At 53.1% G+C, this 15886-nt stretch overlaps 7 protein-coding genes across 7 annotated transcripts; 4 read left to right on the top strand and 3 right to left on the bottom strand.

Moving 5' to 3' along the window:
* Window positions 1–1436: 1436 nt before the first annotated feature.
* On the top strand, window positions 1437–3002 carry UHO2_05946 (uncharacterized protein; the record flags this gene model as incomplete). Its single annotated transcript, XM_041557660.1, has 1 exon — window positions 1437–3002. One exon carries the CDS (start codon window positions 1437–1439, stop codon window positions 3000–3002), a length of 1566 nt encoding a protein of 521 aa, XP_041413594.1.
* Window positions 3003–3232: 230 nt separating this feature from the next.
* Window positions 3233–3644, bottom strand: UHO2_05945 (uncharacterized protein; the record flags this gene model as incomplete). The annotated part of the gene is made up of 2 exons (XM_041557659.1): window positions 3233–3283; window positions 3399–3644. 2 exons carry the CDS (start codon window positions 3642–3644, stop codon window positions 3233–3235), a joined length of 297 nt encoding a protein of 98 aa, XP_041413593.1.
* A 467-nt stretch (window positions 3645–4111) lies between these two features.
* On the top strand, window positions 4112–7062 carry UHO2_05944 (uncharacterized protein; the record flags this gene model as incomplete). The annotated part of the gene is made up of 4 exons (XM_041557658.1): window positions 4112–4252; window positions 4341–4518; window positions 4597–4712; window positions 5242–7062. The coding sequence occupies 4 exons, from the start codon at window positions 4112–4114 to the stop codon at window positions 7060–7062; spliced, it is 2256 nt and encodes a 751-aa protein (XP_041413592.1).
* Window positions 7063–7220: 158 nt separating this feature from the next.
* UHO2_05943 (uncharacterized protein) lies at window positions 7221–8660 on the bottom strand (the record flags this gene model as incomplete). Its single annotated transcript, XM_041557657.1, has 1 exon — window positions 7221–8660. The coding sequence occupies one exon, from the start codon at window positions 8658–8660 to the stop codon at window positions 7221–7223; it is 1440 nt and encodes a 479-aa protein (XP_041413591.1).
* Window positions 8661–10112: 1452 nt separating this feature from the next.
* On the top strand, window positions 10113–11638 carry UHO2_05942 (putative SAM2 - S-adenosylmethionine synthetase 2; the record flags this gene model as incomplete). The annotated part of the gene is made up of 3 exons (XM_041557656.1): window positions 10113–10162; window positions 10298–10358; window positions 10580–11638. 3 exons carry the CDS (start codon window positions 10113–10115, stop codon window positions 11636–11638), a joined length of 1170 nt encoding a protein of 389 aa, XP_041413590.1.
* A 1253-nt stretch (window positions 11639–12891) lies between these two features.
* Window positions 12892–13647, top strand: UHO2_05941 (uncharacterized protein; the record flags this gene model as incomplete). The annotated part of the gene is made up of 1 exon (XM_041557655.1): window positions 12892–13647. One exon carries the CDS (start codon window positions 12892–12894, stop codon window positions 13645–13647), a length of 756 nt encoding a protein of 251 aa, XP_041413589.1.
* A 581-nt stretch (window positions 13648–14228) lies between these two features.
* Window positions 14229–15305, bottom strand: UHO2_05940 (uncharacterized protein; the record flags this gene model as incomplete). The annotated part of the gene is made up of 1 exon (XM_041557654.1): window positions 14229–15305. One exon carries the CDS (start codon window positions 15303–15305, stop codon window positions 14229–14231), a length of 1077 nt encoding a protein of 358 aa, XP_041413588.1.
* Between the last annotated feature and the right edge of the window lie 581 nt (window positions 15306–15886).

The following is a 15886-nucleotide window of genomic DNA, read 5'->3' as shown; positions in this document are numbered from 1 at the left end:
CATTGATATAGCACATTGTGCGCCTTTCGGGCCTCCCGAAACGTTGATATTACAGGCTATAGAACCGCCAGTATTAGCGTCGGCGCTTCCGCATATGCCACAAGCCAAGCACAAAAAATCATTGCCGCGAGCCGTTCAATCGGGTCTTCCGGACTCTGAGTTCGCTCCATCAGATTCATGCCAAAATGCTCAGTCAAGCGGACGACCAAGACAGATGTTGTAGATATAGAGACACATATTATAGATATAGAGACACATATTATAGATATAGAGACACATATTGTAGATATAGAGACCTAAGTTCTCAGAGAGATCCCCTCGGCTCCTCGTCCAACAATCAGTCGACACGGTCGCCATGCTTGACGAGCGTAGTCCTCTTGGCCGTCAAATGTATCACCAAGACTAGCGCTACCACCACCACCACGGTCGACATTCTACTATATTGACTCCTTGAGGTCTGCATGGAGGACAGCTGACAATGCTGGCACATCATCCTCGAACCTCCTCATCCCGGACGGATCACTGTCACCGGCCTAAGTCGACGCGAGCCAAGGGCTCAATACAGCATGCGGTTTGCGCTGAACAAGGCCTGCCATTCGCTCGCCTCCATTTTTAGCGTAGAATCTCCTTGCATTTCGACCTCGACTACGATAGGAACTCTCCCTTCCAGTACTGCTGTTCTTGAGGCCTATCAGCAGCGACTAGTCCACTCCCCAGCCATCCGCCTACCTGCCACAGCATCATCGACCATTACCATGGCTGTTCCTTCTTGCCGAATTGTCCCACATACCCTTCGGCTAATCTGCTCCTTCTCCTGTCGAAAGAAACCTCTAGAAGCGAGCACCGTCGCTTCCTGCTTAGAGCATGCGATGTGGAATCCCTGACAGCTACCTCTCGCTAGCCAAACACTGTCCCGATCTGACCTCTTCCACCGTTCTCCGGTCGCTCAGGCAGCAGGAAGACTGAAGCTCTACCTTTTCCTTGCTGCTTTCCTTGCTGCTTTCCATCCTCTCTTGCCAACCCGCCTGCATCGCAATCACTGCCTCGCATGGCTCCAAGCAGCAAGCGAGAGCTTATGGCAGAAGCCCCGTACAGAAGCTCCGTACAGAAGCTGTCGCATGTCCAAAGCAAACACCGTTCCGGAGAACATCTTATGACAGTCAAGGGTGGAGACAGCATCTCCATGCTGTGTCGCCTAGTGTTTTTGCCCAATAACATGTCAACATTGCCCCTTGCTTTGCAGCTGAACGAGATGTGTTCCAAGCATCAGTGTGGCTTCCTGTTATGGTGTTGATGTAAATGATTCAACTCTGCTGATAACTTGGAGGGATCATCTCCGACCTCCTCCAATGACCGACAACCATCATTCCGAAACCTTGCCCTTCTGTTCCCCACCCTCATCAATATCAGCCAGTTTAGAAGACGCCTTCAACAGAATGCCGGCAATCGAGCGCCGCTCTCTTTCTCAGTCGCTGTCGGCCGTGGCAGTCAAAGGTCGTCGTCTCTTCACTCGCGAGACAGCGCCCTCGAACGCAGAATGGCCTCCTCGGTCCTCGCCACTCAACCTCAATGAGGCGCTCGAACAAGGCTGGACAGCTGCTACTTCCCCGCACTGTCTCAGCAATCAGCTCCGGTCACCAACGACATCCGCTTCAGCCCATGCCAATACTTGCGGCAAAGACTTTGGTCGACGACGCTCTTACAACACCACCACAGCCTCGAATTCGAGTGGCGGCGCTACAAGTGAAGGCCCTCAACGACACCGCAAATCGTTCTTCTCCAAAAAGCCTCGATCGGAACAGCAGCAACTCCAGAGCTCCGCAGTCAACAGCACCGTAGTCACAAGTACTTCCTTCGTTGACCCCTTCGCCAGAGATGCGGCGGAGCGGCTCGACGTACCATCACAAGCATCCAATGAACCCAGCATGATTATGTCTTATGCCAGTCATGTCAGCATCAAGCGTCAATCGAGCCACCGCCTCGCGACCCCGCAACACCAGCAGCTCAAGAAGAGAGAGGCGTTGGATCGCATTTCGGATCTCATTTGCTTGTCAGTCGAAAGCCAGAATCAAGTGCCCCGCTCTCACGTTGGTGCAATGTCGCCGACATTCCTATCGCCCTCAACTACTTTATGCGACAGCCATTCCTACTCGGTCCAAGGGCAACCCTCTCCGAGGAGCTTGACCTTTGGCTATGATGCCAACTCGAGCATGGTTGCTTTCCCGGTCCGGGAACACGCCCAGAGTGTGCGGCATTTGGTAGAGAGCATCGACTCGAGTAACTCAGATTACTTCTCGAGCGCAGCTTCACCTTCGCTCTCCACCATATCCACTAAGCCGGACTTGTTTGTGCCAGAGTTACATCCGGAAGGGTCGCCAATGCCCTTCTCTGCAGAAGATTGCGCAGGTGGACCAAACCGGATCTTGCTGCCTTCCTCTATGAGGCGTTTTCCAAGTAGCACGACTGGCACGGACACCAGCACAAGATCCAGCGCATCCCTGAGGGCCGAAGTTGGCCATGACTTCGGAAGCAAGCCAGCTTTAAGCACAGCGTCGAGATACAGCTCCGCCATGCAGCATATATCTGAATGGTCACTCTTCGAAGAGAGTAATCTTTCTCTGCCGCCTCCGCCACCGCTCCGACCTTTGCGCAGTCCTCTACGCAGCAGATCCAAGAGTCTCGGCGCGGCGGCAGCGGCAGCGGCAGCAGAACGCAAGACTGCTGGCAAACCTTTGCCGGCTAGATCGCCATCGCCTCCTCCACCGCTGCCGTCTTTATCCGCAGCAGCTGCAAAGAGGGAAGCGAGCAGGCTGGTCATGCCATATCAGCTAACCCCTGTGCATACCCCGGCTCGATCCAGACGATCGTCAGGGCAAGACCGAAGAGGTAGTGATGGTTGTGACAGCGGGGCTTCTGTCGCTTCCTCTGATTCTCCTCCATCAGCGCCGTTCCACACTGCAACTTTCGGATCACCTCGATGGACAACTCTCTCTCCTTCGTGACTTGCGACGAAAAATGTATAATTAGTGTCGATGAGCTTCCAGGTGGAATGGTGGCCAATGCTTTGCTTCGTTAATCGATCTCGCCCTCCTCTTGACAATGCTGGGGGTGCTATATAGCTTCTGAGAGCGTTTGTATCACATCATCCGAGCACGACGAAGCCGTCAAATGCAGTGTGTCGAATTGTCGGTACAAATACAAGACGATTGAGTCAGAGAACGTGGCGAAAAGATCATGCTTCGCGAAGGAGCTTTTTCAGAGTATCGCGTTGCGGTTTCGAGACCTGTATTCAATGGAAATAACGAGGTGGACCAGTTGATTCATTAGCTTCGTAGGAGAGGAGAAGCGTGAGAGAGGCTTGTCGGCTGATGGCGCATGCCTCTGCATTGCAATCTTACCTTCCAGTACAAATCCTTGTTGATGATGTTCTTCGAGATGCGGACGTTCTCGCCGAGACCTTGGCGCGCGACAACCCTCTTCTCTAGCTCGGCAGCCACATCTGTTGTCGACGATTTAAGGCCCTTCGATGCTGATGTCACGGAGCTGGCTTGCTTTGCCGATGCGGAAGGCGGCAGACGCACCGACGAGAATGCCCAGGCAGGAAGAGGCTTGACCTTGAGAAGTCTGACAGCTGTTGTCCTCATAGTGTTGTCTAACGAGGATCGACGAGGACACTTCGGACCGTGTTACCTTGTGATATACAACGTTGGGCCTAGTGGAGATCCGGAAGAGATAGCGGAAGGCAGGTGAGGTGTAGGAGAGAAGATGGATACGATGGTGTCCAGAGAACCAAAAGTGAGGTGCAAACCAAAAGTGAGGTGCAAACCAAAATCTCAGAAGAAAGCTCGAATTTCATATCGGCCGATACAACGTCAACTCCACATTCTCGCGAAATGTCAAAAAAGTGTTAGTTTGCGCATTGACCCACTCTCGGAAGCCGCATCCTCTTACTGTCTGTATCACCAACACCAAGATCATCAATATCTCATCCTAGAAGAAGACCATCTTCGGGTCGCAAAATAGACCAGAAAGTAGCCAGACTCCTGCTGCTCGCGGTCTTTGCAGTTTTTGATTAAGCTCGTGGCGTTTCGAACGGCGACGGAAAGGCATCATGAGCGACCGACCCTCATTGATACAGCAGGTTTCTGCCATCACAGGCTGCAATGACTTCCAAGCCACACTGGTGCTCGAACGAAGCAATTGGGACACGGAGAGGGCTGTAAACTTCTTTTTCGATGACCCACCACCAGTAGTAAGTCGTGCGTGCTACCACTGAACCGTCAGTGAGACCAACCGGCTGACTCTCTCTTCTCTGTCTCACTTCCCGCTGCATCTTACAGAAGCCGACAGCAGCCCCGAACACACAAAGCTCTTCGACCGCAGTGGCTCCTTTCCAGAATGTCACGGACAGTCAGGCCGCTGCTACAGCAGCATGGGACGCCTCAAGCTCGCAATTGTATGCTCCTCCACCTCGACCGCCTCCCGCATCCGCCCGGGGCTGGGAACCTGAAAACAAAGGTAAGTCAGCCGGCCTCCTGCCTACACGACCGCCTCATACCTACAGACCTGATACGACTCTTTCTCTAGATTTGATAGATTTGACGAATGATACAGATGCAGACGACGATCTCAGACGAGCCATGGCAGCCTCTTTGCAAGATCATCAATCACAGCAAACCTACCGACCTCCAGCTCCGTTAAGCACAGTCGGCGTAAGTGAAGCCTCGACCACCTCACAGTGGCAGGACTCAACACAGAGGGCAAATCATATCGAGAAAACGCGTTGCAGAAGCTTGTGGCTCGACGACATAGAATACCACCCTTCATCTCCTTCAGCAGAAATGCGTGCCGGCGAAGACACCTCACACGATGCAGTGACGCATGGGGCGATGGATGAAGATGATGAGCATGCACCGGAGAATGGCATTGGTAGACATGCCTATCGCCTTCGAGATCGCCGCAAACTTGTCCGACCTACTCATACCGGACTGATCTTTTCAGAGATGGGTCGGCAGGCCAAATTGCAGAGAACATACAAAGACCGTCCCAATCAGACCAACAGACGACCAGGACAGCGGCGACGAGCGAGAAGAGTACGGACTCGAAGAGGATGTAGTTGGACCATGGTGCGAGCTTCTCTCCTGTTTTGCCTGCCTGCCTCTATCAGCATCTGATCCGAGCTAGTACTGACGCCACCGTGTCTCCTTTCCTGAATCCTTACGACGATGCATTTCATAACAGGATGTAGGCATGTCCGAAGACGAACAGCTACGTCAAGCGCTAGAAGCCAGTGTTCAAAGCCATCATGATCTATTGCGGTCCAACGGATCCGGCGCACGAACACCAGCATTACCTCAGCACTTAGAAATCGATTCACAGACTCGTCGCAGTCCTGGAGCACCTATCGTCATGGTAGCGCCTTTCGCCTCTCTTGAAGTTGTAGCAATGTTGCTACAAGCTCTGTTTGCGGCACCGCCGGTACGAAGAGCATATCTAGCTGCAAGGTCCCCCGATTCTCGCGGATCCGACCTGTCCAGCTACTGGAAAGGCGCCTCGCCCACTGATGCGACCTCTGACCGCGTTACTCGCCCGGCCTTGGAAGCGCATTTCGACTTGTCACAGCGCATCCAAGCCCTGTTTGCCTTTGCACAGCTATCGCATAGACCTCTGTGCGTTGTCAAGGACGTTACGTCGCTAGCTCCAAGCGAAGTGGTGGCTCGGGGAGCTGATCTTTCGCCTCCTGTTAAAGTGGCCAGCCTCTTCTACGAGTTTGTGGTAGAAAGCTTCACCAAGCACGTGCGCGCCGTAAGCGAGCTGATCTTGAATACAGAAGGTGCCGAGGCTACTCAAAATGACGCTTTGTGGATGGATGAAGGTCTGTACCTTTCGAGCGGTGGCCCTGCTCTTACCAGTCCACCGTCTCCCCGCACCAATGGCCCGCAGGAAACAAAGGATACACCGATTGCGGTATCCCGAACTCCAAAGCTCGAGCAGCAGCGAAGCTTCCTCCAGCTGCGGCATGACTCGATCAACTCGGACATCTACTCCTGTCTGCGCGCGGCACTCGCGTCCGACGGGGAGGGCGCACTTCTCACACGAACAGCTCGCACCATCAGTATGGGCATCGAGCATGCATCGCCGACGGCGGAGGGCGGGCCGCCACCCTTGACCATCAACGAACGCATTTATCTCGACTCGTTGATGTGGGACCGCAGACAGGGCGTCCGTCTCGATGCTGAGCTTCGAGATCTTGAGATGGCTTGTCTTGATGCTTTGAGTCAGGAACTGGAAGCTCGCAAACGCAAGCTTCTCGGTGATGGAGGTAGGCCATCTTCCGAGGTGCTTCAGGGAGCCAAGCGATACTTTGCAGAGGTGGCCACGCCTGGCGATGACATGGACTCGATACGATCTTGCTCTCTTGCCGAAGCTGCGCCGCAGATCAGCAAGATCATGGAGGCAGTGCATGCAGATCTTGCATCAACTGACCAGCTGATTGCCAAGGTACGCGCGCAGATCGATGCAAAACGAGCCCTCGTTGCTGCAAGAGCCAAACGCGAGGCTGTGAATCCAGAATGGACGCAGCTCGCCTACGATCTTTGCGCTGTCTTGTGCCATGAAGCTGGACGATATGTGACGATGGTAAAGCAGCCAGATGGGACGTGGTGGAAGACGGCCAACGGTCGAGCGATACGGGTAGATCGGGAGGATGTAGTGATGGGTCGAGCGCAAGATCCGTCTCTGTCGGTCTTCTGGGTAGTGTATGCTCGAGCTGAAGATGTGACATTGAGCGTGGAAGAGGAAGGGTTGATATCCGAGAGAACGAAGGCTGCGATCGGGGATGACAATCTCACGAACGAGTCGGAGTCGCTATTGCTCATACGTTCAAATGCAGCAACACCTTCGTCGACAGCAGATGACGACAACATTCGGATGGTAGGCGAAGAGCCTAAGCAGGCAGCGGACGAGGTGGTAGATCTCACAAATACCACAGATGGCTCCCATGATGTCACAATGCTGGTCGACTTGACAGACGACCGGCCCGAGTCACCTCGCACGACCTAGATAGAGCAATGTAGACTCATGTCGCCCGAGGTCGTGATGCTGCATGATATGAAAACTCTGCTGCAGAGACAGGCAAGCTTTCTCTTATCTTTGGTGTCTTAGCGAATACTGTATTGCTGTGAAAAAGTATAATTGCGTCATGAGATGGCTATGGAGACTCAAGCAACGACGCGGGCTACCTGGCACTGCTTTTCGGCCCTGACCGTAGCGGCAGCGAGGTGCTGCCTCCATCCCTGGACTGGCTTTGTCCTGCCCCATCCTCTCCTTAGTGCTGATCGTTTTGTGTTCTGATCCTTGGCCCTCTGCGACTCAAAGCCGTTCCTGCCGACCTTGGCTTCCAGCTTGATGCGGCGTGCGTCGGCACGAGTGCGTGGAGCGTTGCGAGTGTAGTGTTCCCATGCCATCGAGTAGAGCTCCCCACTGGCGGGGTAAGGCGATGGAAGATCGGTACGGAAAGTCCATCGACTTTTACCATCGTTACCAACGGTCTTGTAAGGGACGATGGTGGGATGTCGGATGTAGATGGCGGAGCAGGTGATGAACGAAACTTCGAGGTAAGGAGGGATGAAAAGGAACGGTGCTGCATAGTTGGGAAGAGTAAATGGCAACACGCCAGGTGCGAGTGTCTTCTCTTTCTCCTTGCCCTTCGATGAGGCATTTGGTGCATCCTTGCTTGCTGAGTTTTTTGAAGTAGCTGCCTCCTCACTCGATTGCTTCTCTGAAGTGGCTGCCTTCTCACTCGATTGCTTCTCTGATGTTGTTGCTGCATTTGTAGTAGCGGCATCGCCCTCCTTATTCTCGGTCTTGGCGGACGCATCTGCAGAAGCTTTGACGTCTGCAGCCTCGGACTGAGCAGCTTCTGTTGCCTCAGCCTCATCCGAGTCGGCGTCATTGACCTTTTGTTGGGCTGCCTTGGCCGCGAGCTCCTTGCCCAGCATGGGGACGGCCGATGGCTCTATACTGATGAGATCGCCTGGTTGCAAAAGCTGGTTGGGGTTGGAGCACTTGACGCCATTGAGCTTGATCTTGCCTTGAACAACCATGGCTCTTGACTCGTATGCCGAGCGGGCAAAGCAGCAGCGGAAGACAACGACATCGAGTCTGCGCTCGACATCACGCATGAACAGCGAAGCGGTAGGCATCTGATCCATCTCTTCCAAGACCTTTTGCTGGGTTACGGTTGCATAGGATGTGCCTGGCGCGGAGTCGGTCTCAGTGGCAGCAGGAGCATTCGATGCTCTGCGCGCTTTGAGTGCTTCGTCGAAGAGTCCACCTCGCCTTGGCCCGGATGTTGAAGAGCCGGACGAGACACCGGAAGCAGAAGAGGCCGAAAGCTGAGGTGGTACGAAGCTTGGAAGTTCGGTGGGAAGGAACCAACGCTTGAAGCGCTTTTCTGGAATCCAGTCACCGTGGTAGCCACGCAGGAAGCGTTTAGATCGCCATCGCTGCTGATACATTGTCAACGAGGTTTTGGTGAAGGAAGTCTGCGAGGCGTGGAAAGGAACGGTGGAACGAGCGATCATGTTGTAGAGGTTACGCGAGGACCAGGACATGCGTGGCATGATGGTCTCATGACTAAAGACCTTTGCTCTGCGCATCTTGACTAGCTTTGTTGAACAGCTCTGGCGAGTGTAGCTACGTGGGATGGGTCGACTGGCAGTGCTGAGAGAGACTGAGGAATCGTAATCGTTGTGACGCAATATGAGACCGCCTTTGTTGTCTCGCAAGCCCCAGATGGTCGATTTTTGGACGACAACAAGTCGAGCGCCGTTGTCCTTGTGCGAGATGATGCGAAAGTGAGGATGAACGTATAGCAAGCGATGAAGGGAGCGTTTCGATGAATGTCTTGCCGCGAATCATGGCCTTGATTCAGAAGAATGCGCTCTTCCTAAGCAAGGCCAACTTTTTCGGAAGAAGAAATCGAGGAGGACGAGATCACGTGGATGGGTCGAGGATCGAGATCGTCATTGATCGGGGAGAATCGGTCGATCTCCTTTTTTTTCTTTCTTTTTTTTTTTTTTTTCTTTTTTTTCTTTTTTTTCTTTTTTTTCTTTTTTTTCTTTTTTTTCTTTTTTTTTTCTTTTTCCCAATTTGTTTGCTAATTCCAGTCTCACACTTTTTGGATGTGAGGGAGGACCTGGCTCAAGCACGCCATCGCCGCTGCGCTGATGCACGGATCTACAATTATTGCTCAACACTCGAGGCTCGTTGCTCTAGTTAAATGGGCAGGAAGCCGCACAAATGCTTCAACTGTGGCTTGTTCTGCGCTTTCCAGTTGCGCATCGAGAGAACAGCTCTTCACATGACGATTCAAGTGGGCCTGAAAGCTCGAGCGAAGCTTACTGGGATCCATGAGCGGGCGATGGCGGATGATGTTACAGCTGGTCTGTGCATTCGGCTTTGGATAGCAGCAACCAATGAGGTGGACAAAAGGACCATGCTGAGTGCGGCTACGTCGGTGGTGCACGTCGGTGGCAGCGGATGAGCACGTTCTCGATTGATCTGCGTTCAAAGACGTAGGCGGCCAACCATAAGAAGAGGGGCCGTCATACACACGCACTCTCAGGCAGGTGAAGAAGAAGAAGAAGAAGAAGAAGAAAAAGCAGAAGAAGAAAAAGAGGATGCGATGGGTTGATTTTCACCCGCTTTCGTGTTTTTCTGAATTTCATTTTTTTTTTTTTTTTTTTTCGCCCATCGAAAGCTCCAGTGCCATAGATGTCGCACGTCCCTGCTTTTTTTCTTTTTCTTTTTTCCTTTTTCCTTTTTCTTTTTTCCTTTTTCCTTTTTCTTTTTTCCTTTTTCTTTTTTCCTTTTTCTTTTTTCCTTTTTCCTTCTTCCTCTTCTTCTTCCTCCTGATCTGCCAACCGCTGCTGTCACTCTGTCGAAAGCTGCTCTCTATTCTCGCAGATTCGTGTTGGTTTTGCTATCCACAGATCTGACATTTAGTGCCTACCTCGTTCTGACGCTTTTGTCCGTCCATACTTTCTTCTTGATCTACCATCACCTCACACATCCCTCCTCGCCCACCTTCCGCATTGCACATAGACAAAATGGCTCCCGCTGTCCGAGTTCTACCCGAGGGTCACTTCCTCTTCACCTCGTAAGTCTCGACGGTACCTATGTTTTCGCAAGGTGCTCCAGCCATCCTGGAAACGAAACTCTCACTTCAATCCGTAGCACGAAAGCTGACTTGTTGTCTTTTTGCCCTTTTCCCTCACTTGCTCACTTCCCACAGCGAGTCTGTCGGAGAGGGTCACCCCGACAAGATCTGTGACCAGGTCTCCGATGCCATTCTCGTAAGTATTTCCGCTCTTCAAGAACGCCAAATTGAGGTCAAGCTGTTGCGGTCGCTTTTGCGCTTCAGCCTCCTTCTGAGATCGTCTTGACTTAGCTTAAATCTGCTGATGCTGCTGCTAGGTCCCAGCATTGATCGATGAACCCAGAAAAGCAGCCTCTCGATCGCTGACATTCTCGCCACATTTCCATCCCCTTGCCTGCCCTGTTTGCTTTGCAACAGGATGCCTGTCTCGAGCAGGACCCAAACTCCAAGGTCGCTTGCGAGACCGCCTCCAAGACTGGTATGATCATGGTCTTCGGCGAGATCTCCACCAAGGCCCAGATCGACTACCAGAAGGTCATCCGTGACACCATCAAGAAGATCGGTTACGACTCTTCCGAGAAGGGTTTCGACTACAAAACCTGCAACGTTCTCGTTGCCATTGAGCAGCAGTCGCCCGATATCGCTCAGGGTCTCGACCACGGTTCCCTCGAGGACCACGGAGCTGGTGACCAGGGTATCATGTTCGGCTACGCTACCGACGAGACTCCCGAGCTCATGCCCTTGACACTCATGCTCTCACACAAGCTCAACCTTGCCATGTCCGCTGCCCGCCGCGACGGCACCCTCGGATGGCTCCGACCCGACTCCAAGACCCAGGTCACCGTCGAATACAAGAAGGACGGTGGTGCTACTGTTCCTCTTCGCGTCGACACCGTCGTTATCTCGACCCAGCACGCCGAGGAGATCTCGACCGACGACCTCCGCAGCGAGATCATGGAGAAGATCGTCAAGAAGGTCATCCCCGCCAACCTCCTCGACAACGACACTATCTACCACATTCAGCCCTCCGGCCGTTTCGTCATTGGCGGTCCTCAGGGTGACGCCGGTCTCACAGGCCGTAAGATCATTGTCGACACCTACGGTGGTTGGGGTGCTCACGGTGGTGGTGCTTTCTCCGGTAAGGACTTTTCCAAGGTCGACCGATCCGCCGCCTACACTGCCCGATGGGTTGCCAAGTCGCTCGTTGCTGCCGGCCTCGCCCGTCGTGTTCTCGTGCAGTTCTCGTACGCCATTGGTGTCGCCGACCCTCTCTCGGTCTTCGTCGACTCTTACGGCACTGGTAAGAAGTCGGACGAGGAGCTCGTCAAGATCATCCGTGACAACTTCAACCTCCGTCCCGGCATTATCGTCAAGGACCTCGGTCTTCAGAAGCCCCAGTACCTTGCTACCGCTGCCGGTGGTCACTTTGGTCGATCCGAATTCTCGTGGGAGCAGCCCAAGCAGCTCAATTTCTAAGAGCATAATCAATAATGACATCTCTGTGATCTCTTGTTCTGCTTAGGATTCACTCCTTCATACCATACCCAAAAGTCATGGTCGATTCAACATCGCACCGCCGCATTGGTTCCTTTTCTTCTTCTTCTTCTTCTTCTTCTTCTTTTTCTTTTCTTCTTTTAATGTGTTACCAACTTCTTTCGTATCGAACGGTTCTTGAATCTGTTTTGTAGTGTTGTCCGGTCCTTTCTCTCTCTCTCTCTCTCTCTCTCTCTCTCTCTCTCGCTCCTTGCATAGATCCGCCATCTCTTCTTCAACTTACCCACATCTGTACTACCTTCTGCAACTTGTCGCTGGCGCTCGTCCGCATACATACTCGCACTTTCACGCATCTCGACGTTAGCCGGCCGGAATAGCCTTTCTACGTCACCTCGCAGTAATACCAATACCACGTCAACCGTGTCTCTTTAACACAAGTTTGCGATTGTTTGTCGATGACAGCACAGAAAACAATACAGCCGGTGCGCTTTTGCATCAGCGTTGCAAGTGTTGAGGCATCTAGATCTAGATCGAGCGTAATCGGGCGAGAAGCTGGCAGCAGTTCCGATCTTTTCAACGTGCCCGTCGTCTCGGCCGGGTGATACTACTGAGTGGGGCAAGCTCGTGTGGTCGCGTCGCGAAACAGCAAAGCCATTCCGCATTGCAGGCCTTGGAAATTGAACGCGTAAATGCAGTTGGCGACAGCAAACCGCGAAGAGCGAAGAGCGAAGAGCGAAATTGCTGCAGCGCCAAGAAGCGGCTCGACTGCAACTTGAAATAATTTCTATCACTTGGGAAATTTTTGCCGGACGGAACGAGAGACACTGAGAAGAGGCTTCTCTCTCCTCGGATGGAGGCTTCTTGCATTCCCGTCTTCCGAGCTGCGAAAATCAAGCTGCAAGAGGCGTAGAATCTTGAGGCACAAGACAATGGCCACTTTCTTTGCTTCACTTCTTCCTTCTCACCTTCAACTCCTTTCTACTCTCATACCTCATTCTCATACCTCATTCCCGCTCTGCTCGCTCTGCTCGCTCTGCTCGCTCTATCGCCTCTTCCCGCATCTTACAACTATATCAGACCCACACATACTTAGCTCGTACATCAGCTCAATCTGCATCCTCTCAGCAAGTGCCGGTCATTTGCTCTTCCGCTTTTCACCGCATCGCCTCCACTCTGGCCTCCCACTGTAGAAGATCTCGAACTCAACTTGTCCACCACCATCCATCTAGCTCGAAATGTTGCTCTCGCCTGCTGTCAAAACTTCTTACCTCAACACCATGGCTGCTCGCTCATCGCCTACTCCTAAGCGAAGGGCCGAGGCCGAAGAGAACCTCGAGACTTGCCCTCTTTCAGGCAAGCGTGCTCGCCCTACCATTCCTCTTCGAAGCTCTAGATCCGGTAGCTCCTTCCAGGTGCAGCAGTTTCAACAGCAGTCTCAGATGCCTTCTCAGTTCACTCAGCATCCCTTTGCGAGCTCATCCGATGTGACGCTCGATGATCTAAGCACCCAGCAGCAAAACCAACAGCCTAGCATCTTCACGCACTCATCCGCCTCTTCCGACAAGGGCAAGGGCGCGGAGAACACCTTCTCGTTCGCCTCGTCCTCGAACGATAACCCTCACTGGCTCAAAGTGGTCACTTCCTACGGCTACACCTTTATCAAGTCCGACGAGCTTCACCTTCTCCAAGGCAATGCCGATATTCAGATGGTCATTGAGCCTTCAAACCCAGCTCATCAGAACCAAGTGCCAGCCTCTCCGCCAGCACAGATGCGTTATCCCATGGGTGTCGAGTTTCCACCTACACCTTCGCCCTCCGATGATGGCACCGGTTCCTCTTCGGCTAACCGATACTTTGCGCAGCAGCATACCACGGGCAAACCCCTCTGGGAGCATGTTGAAGGCGATCAAGAGGCTGCACGAGCTCAGGCTCAGGCGCAGATGGCAGTTGGGGGCGGTGATATCAATGAGATGATGACGGACGGATGGTGATCACCTCGGTCTTGATCCCTGTGTTGTCCTGTCTTGCCCGCTTCGACCCTATCGTCACTGATTCCGTTGTCCTCTGCGTACCGCCTTGCAATCCCTCCTCGTCTCCTTTCTGCGTACCGCCTTGCAATCCCTCCTCGTCTCCTTTCTGCATCTCTCAAACTTGGCTCCTTCTCACCAGCCGCTTGTTCTCTTCTGCTCGTCCCTCGTCCCCGCCTTTCTCTGTCCTGTCGCCAAAGTCATGTATTCTAGTCTCCCTTCTCACACAAAACAGGCCACTTTTGATGCAACAGTGGCTTCTCCAACACGCATCCCACACGTTTTCTGCCTCTTTTCCTTCTTGGCATCTTCGTGGTTGTTAGCAATATGAAACGAAATTCGATATCTTGTTCATCCGTCGTTCGTATGATGGAGGAATTGCCATCCACTGAGGCGATGCATGCCTGAAACTGTCCTGATCCCTAACTCCGGGTCAACATCAAGGCACACAGGCTCGATGATGCTTTGAGGGATACTTGGAAAGATGGATAACATTGCTATGATGAACAAACAATTTCCTGCTCGGGCGACAGTCCATGGTCTGTTTAGCCAGGGGGAAGGGCGCCGGCGTCGATAGTCTCGACCTCCTCCTCAGTGAGGTCATCAGCACCAGCGTATGAGGATGGAATGGGCGAACGTGGCAGAACCATCGTACCCGAACGAGCGCACTCGAGGATACCGAAAGGTCTGACAAGTTTCAAGAAGGCATCACACCTGCTGCTCTTGCCCGACATTTCGACAATGACGCTTGTGGACGAGACATCGACGACACGACCGCGGAACTGTTCTGCGAGAGCAATGACGGAGCGCATGTTGTCCGACTTGACACGCAGCGCTTCTGTGGGAGTAAGGGGAGTCATGTGTGACTGGGCCTGATGAGCTGCTGCTGCGCCGACCGAGCTGGGACCAGAAGGAGACTTGTTGGAGTCAGTCTCACGTTCGGCGATGAGCTCGGGAGCGTTGGCTGGGCTGGCAGCCTGTTGCGACTCTTCGAAGTACTCGGGCCCGAGGATGGACACTTTGACGAGCATAAGCTCTCGCTCGATGACCTTGGTGTTGGTGTAGTCGAGCACGGCCCAGACAGGGACAAGATCCTCGAGTTGACGACGGGCCTGTTCGATGACGCCATCCTGACCACGGAGAACGATGCACATGCGCGAAAGATCGCGAATCTCGGTACCACATACAACGAGCGAGTCGATGTTGAAACCTCTTGCTGCAAGTGTACCAGCAACACGGGAAAGAACACCTGGTTCGTTCTGGACGAGACAGTTGAGCGTGTGACGCTTGAAGGGGGCCTTGGACGGAGGAGGTGTGTTGTACAAGATGTTGGATACGGCTTGTGGTGCGTCCAGCGAAGGAGGTTCAAGCGAGGGAAGAGGTGGAAGCTTGCGAAGCTTGTGAGCGAGCTTGTAGTCAAGGGCCGAGGTAGAGTCGGATTCGACGGGCTGCTGCGGCTGCTGTCGCTTTTCTGTCGAGTTGGGAAAGGTTGTAGCGAATGACGATGACAAGTGGCGAACAACGGTGGATTGTGCTAGCAGACGCATTGCCGACTGTGATACCGACTGTGATGCCGACTGTGAGGCCGCCCGCAGCAGCGAGCAAGCACCTCTCGAGATCATGTTGAGCAGGATAAGGAGGCTGGGGCTTGGTGGTGAAGAGGCAAGTAAGATGACTTGGCTGTCAACTCCGGGTCAAAGTCGTGTGGTGAATAGGTAAGCCGCTTGTAGCTCTCAGAACAAGCTACGATTGGCTGGCTCTGTCACTTGTGCCTTTCTTGCTTTGTGCGGCTGTCTGATTGATTCAGGCATGACTCCAAGTGAAGGGCCACTTGAGTCTAAACTGTCGTACGAGAGGCGCTAATTTCTGGAGACCGTCACCACAGAGTGTTAGACCTTACAAAGTAGCAAAAAGCATAGCAGCTCCACTGGCGGACGGACCTCCACGCGGAACGCGTGACATTGCAAAAGGAACACAAAATCGCCTCCTTTGAGGCAAAGGCAGAAAAAAAGAACAGAAATGGGCGCTGGTGAACTGACAGTTGAGCAACTAAGTACTGTTGAAGTTGGACGGCGTTTGGGTCCCGATACTGGCGATCGGGGATAGTCTAAGTACGATGTCACTACTCTTTTAAGGCAGAAACATATACTAAATTGACTAAAGGAATGTGGCGAGAGCCTAGTGCTCTCTGTGAGGTATATAT

The sequence above is a fragment of the Ustilago hordei genome, assembly GCF_900519145.1.
Source record: "Ustilago hordei strain Uho2 genome assembly, contig: UHO2_contig_16, whole genome shotgun sequence".
NCBI classification, from domain to species: domain Eukaryota; kingdom Fungi; phylum Basidiomycota; class Ustilaginomycetes; order Ustilaginales; family Ustilaginaceae; genus Ustilago; species Ustilago hordei.
Note: the sequence above shows the minus strand (reverse complement) of the source record. Positions and strands in the feature narration are given on the sequence as shown.